Source organism: Tasmannia lanceolata, unplaced genomic scaffold, assembly GCF_043159265.1.
Source record: "Tasmannia lanceolata isolate RefF3 unplaced genomic scaffold, GAP_Taslan_0.1 ptg000015l, whole genome shotgun sequence".
Taxonomy (NCBI): Eukaryota; Viridiplantae; Streptophyta; class Magnoliopsida; order Canellales; family Winteraceae; genus Tasmannia; species Tasmannia lanceolata.
In genome coordinates this window covers 44653584-44663458 of record NW_027518692.1, presented here as the reverse complement: position 1 = coordinate 44663458, position 9875 = coordinate 44653584, and the positions used below count along the sequence as shown (strand labels likewise).

The following is a 9875-nucleotide window of genomic DNA, read 5'->3' as shown; positions in this document are numbered from 1 at the left end:
TGGGCATTTCGTCCAGCTTTTACTAACAATACCTCTTTTGTCCCCTGTTGATAATTTTTGAAAAGCATGGGTCCTGTTGATAATTTTGCCTAATGTTTGTCCCCCATTGGTAATTGACCCTATGGCTTTTCACTGCAAATCAGGTCATGTATCAGGTCATGTCAGACGTTTCTTAACGGAATGCAAACAGAGACGTCTTTCAATTATTACAAAGACAAAAACGCCCTTTGCCTGCTAAAAGTAGGTATTACACGGAGGATGATCCGTGAATGCACGTGCAACCCACATTGTTTGGGTGCTCCAAACCATTCGTTCATTGAGCCATAGCTTAGATAGGGTTTGCCCAAGAAATCTTCTCGGTAGATGATCCTAACGGAGGTTGAATATTGAAGGCACAATATGAAAACCTCGACAAATCACAGGGTTAGGGTCATCGTATGGAAATGATTTTCAGGGCACATCCTATCTACATATGGGCCCATCCGTTTGGTTGCCGGAATGTTTTTGGTTCATGGGATTTTTGTGGAACAAAAAACTCTCTGGGAGATTGGTGGAAAAAAAAACTCGCTAGAAGTATCCCGGTAAAATAAAAATCTCATGTTTGGTTGACCGGACTATGGTGGGAAAAAATAACTACGTTTGGTTGCTAGAATTTTTTTTATTCTTGGGACTTTTGTGGAATTTCAGTAGGTTCACCCACCTTTGGTTGGTGGGCCCAAAATAATCCCAGGAACCAAAATAGCCCCGCACGAAGACCCAGGAAGGAAAAAAAATACTCCCAGGAACCAAAAATAAGCTTGCAGAAGAATTTTTTTCTTCCCAACAGTTCAAGCAACCAAACAAATTTTTTTTCCCACCATAGTCCGGTCAACCAAACATGGGATTTTTATTTTCCAGGGAGTTTTTTTTCCCACCAATCTCCCAGAAAGTTTTTTGTTCCACAAAAATCCCAAAAACCAAAAAAATTCCGGCAACCAAACGGGAATGGTTTGGATCACAAAAGCAATGTGGGCCCCACGGCATTTTTTTGGTGCCCGTGCACACACAGTCGTCCGCCATATAAAATCTCTGTTAAAAGATAAAAGGGAAAAATACACTTAGACCCCCTGTGGTTTCTAACACATTCAACTTAACCCCTAATGTCTAAAAAGTTACAAGTAGACCCCCTGTGGTTTCAATTTGTGTAAGGTAGACCCCCTCAGTTGACGGTTCGTTCACAGATTGAAGGGTTAGGATGATCTGATGGAGCTGATTTTTTGGGCACACCCTATCTATGTCAGGGCCCATCAAATGAACGCTTTGGATCATCTAAACAATGTGGGCCCATACCCGAATCCAAACACTACCAAAAACATAGTGGGCCCCCATTGTTTGGATGATCCAAAGCATTCATTTGATGGGCCCTGACATAGACAGGGTGTGCCCAAAAAATCAGCTCCATAGGATCATCCTAACCCTTCAATCTGTGGACTAACCATTAACTGAGGGGGTCTACCTTACACAAATTGAAACCACAGGTAGGGTTGCAAATGAGCCGAGCCGAGCCGAGCTTTGGGGTGTTCGGGCTCGGCTCGTTTAGTTTTTAAGAAGGCTCGTGTTCGGCTCGGCTCGTTTAGTTTTCGAAAAAGCTCGGCTCGGCTCGGCTCGTCTTAAGAATGATAAAAACATACATATGTGGGATTTGAACCCAAGTCCCTGTAAATCCAGTGACTTAACCACTCGGCCAAACCTTCATTTGTAATAAACAACCCACATTCTTTTATTATATATATAAAAAACAAATATAATCCAAGCTTTAAAGCTTGGCTTGGTTCGGCTCGTTAATGAACCAAGCCTAAAAAGCTCACGAGCTTTTCCTAGCCGAACTATACAAAGCTCAAGTTCGGCTCGTTTATTTTGGCGAGCCTAATTTTTGGGCTCGGGTTCGGCTCGTTTAGTAAACGAACGAGCCCGAGCCGAGCTTTTAACGAGCCGAAACCAAACATGTTCGCGAGCCGGCTCGGTTCATTTGCAGCCCTAACCACAAGGGGGTCTACTTGTAACTTTTTAAACATTAAGGGGTCTACTTGTAACTTTTTAAACATTAAGGGTTAAGTTGAATGTGTCAGAAACCACAGGGAGGGGCTATGGAAAAGATTGTGCCTTCAATTTTAAAACCTAGGGCCCATGGAAAAGATTCCTTGGGCACACCTAGGGCCCAATGAATGAATGGTTTGGATCACACAAACAATGTGGACTCACTTCCGTTTTGGGCTGCACGTGCATGTATAATTTATTCTTTTAAAAAACAAAGGGCATTTTTGTCTTTTTAAATATTAAACACGGCTCTTTTTGCATTCCGTTAAGAAAGGTCTTCATATGACCTGATATGCGACGAATGACCATAATGCATTCCTGATTTGCAAATTAGCAAAATAGAGGACTCTATTTGCAAAAACTCTCTTTTTGCAAAAACCCCAAAGGAGGTTTTCTTTTTTCATTGTCTTTTGGGAAAGTTTTATCCGAGAATTCTAAAATCTCTATTGATTTGGTTCACCGAACATTAGATTTTTCATTTTTTAGGAAATTTTTTCCAAGTAAACAAAATACATAAATCCAAGCGTGCCCTCCATTTCAAGAAACTATTTTTTACGATAATTTTTTTCTTGGGAATTTTTTTTCTTCACACAATTTAGAAGGAAATGATATGGTCCTCGTTAATTTAGAGAGATATTACCATAAATTGAAGTTCAGTGTAAGTAAATATTGAATATAGTTGATTCAAGTTATCTTATTTCATAGGTACATAAACTAAGAAATTTTGAAACATTTTTCATTTCCCAACTTTTTCAAAAGCAAATGCATTTGGTTGCGTGGCATCGACTCGGAGGGCAGTGGAATAAGTAGTTAGCAGGGAATAGACAAACATTGGATTTGTCTGGAATTACCTCAGAGAGTAAGTAGTGTCTCTGTTTGCGCGGCGTAGAGGGAGAGTAGGGAAATAAGTAAGGGGTGTTATTATCAATATAGAGAGAGAGAAAAGGGGGAAGAGATAGAAATTAGAGGGGACAATTCAAGCGAAATTCCATTTTTTTTTTTGTGAATTTTGGGTTGGATGTTACAAGGCGGAGACAAGAATGCCACTTACCCACGAGACATCCCAACAAGTCTCTAGGAAGTTTAATGCTATATTGGCAACCAAATTGAGAATTTTGCTCACATGGCACCCAAATGCCAAGCAAAATCCCTAAGCCTCTCCAACTTCTACAAAACTAAACACATACAGTAAAGAGAAAGTAAGGTCATGTTTGGCAGCCAAGAAAGTTTTTACCATGGAATTTTGGTTTATTGAGGGTTAGGGAGGTACAAGGAAGGTGGGAGTCGAAGAGAATTGAGGGAACATGAGTGAGGAAAGGGTGAGATGAGTCACAAACATAAGGAAAAGAAAACATCAATTCAATACATAGTTTTATTTTTCCTTATTTGATGAGTCACAAACATAAGGAAAAAGAAAACATCAATTCAATACATAGTTTTATTTTTCCTTATTTTTTTGCATCATCTCGCCACAAGTGCCCACTAGCTAACGATCAAAATATTTGTAATGATAGGACATGTTGATCTAGCCTAACATTGTATATATTTGATTCAACCTATTGGATATTTCCAAGATGAAAGGATTTTGGAAAATGATTTTTAAATAAAAAACTTTTGTTTTTTGAAAAAAGGAGCTTTTTGAAAAAGGTGAAGAGGAGTTGTTGGAAGAGAAGTCATTTATTCCCACATTGGAAACTGTTCGGTCTAAGAAGGCGCTCCGGTGTGGTTGATTAGTGCAACCAAGTGTGTGTGGAGTGGAGCGGGTGTGAGTGTGTGGAAAAATATGTGCGGGCGTGCCAGCCTCTCTCAAGGAAAGAAAATGGAAACTCAATTTAGGGGTTTGACGAGGGAAATGTTTCCGTCCCTTGGGATTGGATTTCAAGCGATTGAGAAGACGAGGGGAGCGACACTTCTTCCTTGGACTCCTCTACTTGTATACATATGGAAAGGACTTTTCACAATATAGACATGACACCAAATTTGGGGATGTCGACACACGTAGAACTTGAACGACTCGCTAATCGCTATTGGTCTATGTGTGCAGAATGCAAACGACTCTCTGGGTCAACAAATCGTCCAATTCAAGCTAAACGGCAAAACAACACAAACGAAACGCCAGTGCGAGGGATAATGGAATTAAAGAGAAAGACTCACCAGTGAAGATGAATTCATTGCTTCCTTAATCTAGATAAAAGCCACAACTACGGAAATGTAAAAAGTATAGTGCTGAAAAGTAAAGATAAAATGCTAAAACATGTTTGGATTTTGGTCCCCGGACCACCTCCTTAGAGACAACGCATCCTTATAAAGCTTAATTCAGGTAATTGTTCCTCATTATCCCATGTTCTCTTGGAGGGAACTTTTTTTTTGTAACCGCCCATTCTAGGTTCTCTTATTCGCATGTCCTCCATTCTTCCAGGTGGTTACCATCCACCTTCCCACGATTGGCAAATGCAGCGCCACTTCCTTGACTCAGTCCATCCAGGCAGTGTCTTGGTAACTTGGTCCCGCTTGACATATTGGGTTTAAAGGTAAACATGTTTCGGGGAAACCCATAAATAACCGCGTAATCTCTTATGCCCCAATGTATGCACGTTCCACCACATGCTTGTCAAATGCTAGGGTCGTAAATAACTCCACCGACCTGTCCAAAAGAATCGCCACTTGACTACTTGATCTTTTATGACCGATTATAACAAAAAATGGGTGTAAACATAAACTAAAAAAAGGTGGACAGGGGTTAATCTACTCCCTTCAACTTTTCTCTCTTGCTTTGTTTCACATGTGGGTTTTGGCAAAAGGTAGGACCGCGGACGATGCGGTTACACCATCTGCATGCACGGCGTGAGTTGTAGGGCGCTTTTGGCACGCTTTGCGTGACGCATCATTGCGAGGAGTGATTAGAGAGCTTAAAATTTTCCAAATTCGACTCGAGTTGTCGATCGAGATCGAGTTCCGATGGAGATCCCGAGCGGTTACGATCTAGACCATAGGTTCTCGCTCGGATGTTCCAATGGCTAGTGCTTGATCGGGTGCATTTCGGAGCATCGAATCGTGTGGATCGGTTGGAGTCTGATCGGGTGCAATCTAGATTGTCGGATCACGATTAGTCACTTCCCAACGATCAAGAGCTGATCGGATGTGATCAAAACTGTAGATTAGCAATCGGGCATGATCTAACAGTGATAGGGTAGAGGTTTTACACAAACCAACAGTCACTCCAGGACCGATATGGGCCGTAGAATTGCGATCTGGAGTGATTTAACGGTCATATAAGTAGCCCATTGCAATAAGGTGCCATTAAGGAGTGCTTTTCAAACAGAAGAGCCATTAAATGGTCTACAAATAGATCAAAAAATTGACATCTGTGGATTATCACTGGATTTACAGATTTATCTTGAAATCTAAGAGATCCAAAGCCTCCCCTCCCTCTCTCTCTACGCGTACATACTATTTTAATTCTTCCATTCGCTTCTAGTTTGAGTTATTCTGCAGAAACACAAACCAGATTTTTTAAAGACTTGCAAAATCTAATAGCGTTTCGGGATTGTTTCCGCTCGTGCGAAGAGTTAACAATCATCAATATGCTTTGCTTATTGGGCTTCATTGTATCTTGGAGGCGAACTTGCCGATCCACGTTGCACTTCACTCAATTGGTGGGGGAGAATATCATCTGAGTAAAGTGACAAATTGTAACACGCCTTGAAGCAATCATAACCCCTCTATCTGATTTTCTCCACCATTTTCCATCAACACAACCACATTCGAATGATTGTAGGCCATTGATCAATACCTTGATCAGATCATTTATTCAAGGTGGGACCAAAGACAATGGGCTGGGGTAGGACGTGTTACAAAAAAATGAATCATAACTTGCGAGCAACCATTTTACATAATATTGCCCCCCTTTTCTACTAGTGACAGCCCCTCCCTTCTGGCGTATGTATCAATATGACTACTCTTTTACACTAGACAAGGCTGTCCCAAGTAAAAAAAAAAATGGGGGAGAATATATTCCCTTTACATAATTACGGCTTACGAGACACTATCATTGTGCCCACTACCTAACTGTCAAAATATTTTGGATCATTCATAAAACCAGAAAAGAAGGCCACACTAACAAAAAGGGCATTTATCATCCAACAAAAGGAAGAATTATTATAGGGGAAATGATAATTCGCCCCCTTCCCTATCTGGGACACCCCTCTAGGGTATTTATGACTACTCTATTCCACTACAAGGGTGTGGCCAGGGGATGAAAAGCTGGCGAATATAACATTTAGCCTTAATGGAGCTGTTCTCCACTAGGATAGCAGGCTGGGTTTACTTTATCCTTGGGGAGGCTTGCTATCCTCCGTTCAAGTAGAAGACAGCCCCAGTGAGTAAGGATATGCTACACAAGCAGGATAGGCAAATCCCCAAATTAAACCAGACAAGATAACATTGTCCGTTTTTGTTGCACGGCGTATACTTGGAGGGTAGTGGAATATAAGTAGTCAATAGGGAGGAGACAAGCATTGGATTTGCCTAGAATTACCTTGGATAATAGCGGTAAGTGGTGTTTGGTTACCACATTTTAGAGACGTCGGAGAGTAGGGGAATAAGTAGGGGGGAGAATTTATATGATGGGTGGCCGTGAAAACACGTGAAGTCTAAAAAGGTAGGTACGGCCCACTCCATATGATGATCCAAACCGTTGATCTATTTGGGCACAACGTAAATAGGTTGTGCCCCAAAAATCATTTCCATGGGATGATCCTAACCCTAGGATCTGAACTGATATGAATAAGGAGTGCCTCAAAAATCATTTATGGAATCTTCTACAGATCAGAGGGTTAGGATCATCCTATGGAAATGAATTTTTGGAGCACAACCTATTTACGTTGTGCCCAAATAGATGAACGGTTTGGATCATCATATGGAGTGGGCCGTACCTACTTTTTTAGACTTCACGTGTTTTTACGGTCACCCATCATATAAATTTCCTAAAGGGGTTTCTTTACGAATATACCACAGTCCACCTTTTTTGTGGATTGTGGGTTGGATGTATAAAGAGAGGACAAGAATGCCACATAAGCAGACATGCAATAATCACATATGAGACATCATAGAGTTCAATGCGGGAATTTTATTGACGTGGTACCCATGATTGGAAGCCATTTGGTAAGACTATAATGGTAATTCCAGGCAAATTCAATTCGTTGCTTGTCTCGTCTCTGTTGACTACTTATTCTACTACTCTCCTTATGTATGGTGTGCAACCAAACAATGCAAGGAGCCAAAAAAGTAATGCTATGCTAGGTGACCATTTAATGGGGCGCACTCTATTGGCGGCAGTCAAGGGATGCAAAGTCCCCTTTCTGATATTTTGAGTGATAGGAATGACAGTAACATTTGCTCGGTAAATAAAATACCATTTACGCCCACTCGATTGGTGCAAGCAATGGTACCAACCATATCTGTCACAAGCACCAAAACCCTGAAATATTTTTCTCACCAGGGTGAAAAATATTAGCATTCCGAGTAAACAGAAGAGAAAAGAAACTACATGGCCAAATATTAGCTGTCTACAATCATTTTTCGGTGCTTTATTCAGGCATAATGAGTGCTAAAACCATTATAATCGAGATTTCTGATAAAATAGAATAAAGAAAATTAGCTTTTCAAGTCAAACAGCTATGGCTTTTCCTCCCACAGATCTCTCTCTCTCTCTCTCTCTCTCTAGTAGATGGGAGGGGTGTCAAAGGGTCCACTTCGGATCGGACCCACCTAGGTCTTGTTCATGACCACTTTTTATCCCTTATGAATCGGATCCATTTTGGAGTATTTTTCGGATCCTACTATTTGCACAGAGTTAGGAATTAAGATTAAGGGAGGGAAGTGGGAAGTGGGAAGTGGGAAGTGGGAAGAGGGAAGAAAATTGAGAGTGATAGGAGAATCGTGGTAGAAACAAAATGTGGGAAAATTGCCCCTCCTGAATAGGTATGAATGGAAAAAATAAAATATGAAGGGTATTTTTGCATCTTGGCACCCTCCATTGGATATAGATAGGAAGCTTTGTGGATATGTCTGGAATAATTTCGTGCCTAAAGATATGAATCCAATGGACATGGTTCAGATCCAGCTGTTGTGCCCAAATCATGTCTATTAATTAACGTTCGGATCCTTTGATCCATCGGACCATCTGGGCCATTGACACGTACCCTTAAGGATATACCTACCTCAAATGGAAGGAAAACAAGATTTTGTAGTATACACTTAAACTCTTATTTGATTTTTCCATCACCAAGTACAATGGATGCTTATAAAAACCATCTCTACATATAAAACCAAACTCACAAACAAAAGTACCAAATATCCCCCATAATTTAGTCTTAAGATAAATATCTGAATGACAAAAAACTACCCATAACTTAAGATTGAATGTAACATCACCCTTGAACTAAGCCTCTATGGCATGTACTCCTCATTCTCCTCTTTGTTTTGGTAGCCCTTATTTGAACCATTGTACTCATATGCATTCTCATTACTACCATAGTAACCTCCACTCTTCTCATAAGCATTCTCAGGCGTGTTATATCGCTCCGTCGGCGGTCCAGGTGTCCGGTTATATCCACCGCGCCCTGCCGTGTTATATCGCTCCGGCGTGGTCTCAGGCTGTTTATACTCATTCTGATAGTAATTGTTCTTCTTGTTAACATCGTAATAGTATCGGCCCTTCTCCAAGAACCTAGTATCACTCATTCCATATTGCTTGTTATCATACTTACTGTTATCATAGCCTGCGGTATTCTGCTTGTTGTAGTACTCGTTGTTAAGGTAGCCCGCAGTGGACTGCTTGTTGTTGTACTCATTGTTACCGTAGCCCGCAGTATTCTGCTTGTTGTAGTACTCATTGTTAAGATATCCCTCAGTGTTCTGTTTGTTGTAGTACTCGTCGTTGAGGTAGCCCGCAGTGGACTGCTTGTTTTCGTAGCTCTTGACGTCGGGGTACTCCTCCGGGGGAGCACTGAACTGATCTTTCACTCGCTCGGATTCATGGCCATAGAGACCATAGCCATTGTGACTCTGAGGGGTGACAGTGGTGGGTTCATTTTTCTCCACTTGTACTGTCTTGTTTTGGGTGTCGTAACGCGTGGCCTTACTGAAGAAATGGCTCTCCCTTGCTTCAACTTGAAGGGAGAATGCAAGGAAAATGAGGAAGAGGAAGGTGAAATATTTTGTAGAGGGAGCCATGAGAGAGCAAAAGAGAGAGAGAGAGAGAGAGAGAGAGAGAGAGAGAGAGAGAGAGAGAGGAAAGTAGTAATGGAGAAGAGACGTGATAATCCCCTCCTTATATAGAAGGTTGCACTCTCCCCCTCTCTCTCTCTTTAATGAATGTGGTCCCTTGCACAAGGGCACATAAAGAAAAATCTCTATTTCGAAGAAATATTACTGTAATGCTTTTGGAGTGAGAAAAAGTTTCCTCTGTCGTCTGTTTTTCTTTTTGTTAGGTGGGTGGTTGGCATCTTTGGATTCTAAAAGCTAAGAGAAGGGGTTTAATTTAGGGAAAGAGAAGGGGTATTTTGTTAGATTGGGGGGAGTGAAAATTTGTAAAATGGGCCGGGTGATGATGCGGGGATTGTGGGGTGGTGGGGTAGAGGAAAACAATGTCGTGTTGCGCACGCTGCATGTGCTTACGAGTTACGAAAGTCTCTTTTTCTATGCTCAAAGTCTCCCTCACAACCGATCCAAAAAAAAAGTCTCCCTCACAAAATATGATTAGGTTAGGGTTCCTTTTCGTTCTAGTTAAGGAGCAG

At 41.2% G+C, this 9875-nt stretch overlaps 1 protein-coding gene across 1 annotated transcript; it reads right to left on the bottom strand.

The window, feature by feature from the left end:
- Positions 1-8319: 8319 nt before the first annotated feature.
- On the bottom strand, positions 8320-9377 carry LOC143845664 (uncharacterized). The gene has a single exon (XM_077354059.1). It carries the CDS (start codon positions 9310-9312, stop codon positions 8527-8529), a length of 786 nt encoding a protein of 261 aa, XP_077210174.1. The 5' UTR covers positions 9313-9377; the 3' UTR covers positions 8320-8526.
- Between the last annotated feature and the right edge of the window lie 498 nt (positions 9378-9875).

Bases quoted from the DNA above. Each gene is read 5' to 3' on its own strand.
- LOC143845664 (XM_077354059.1), bottom strand. From the start codon at position 9,312: ATGGCTCCCTCTACAAAATATTTCACCTTCCTCTTCCTCATTTTCCTT.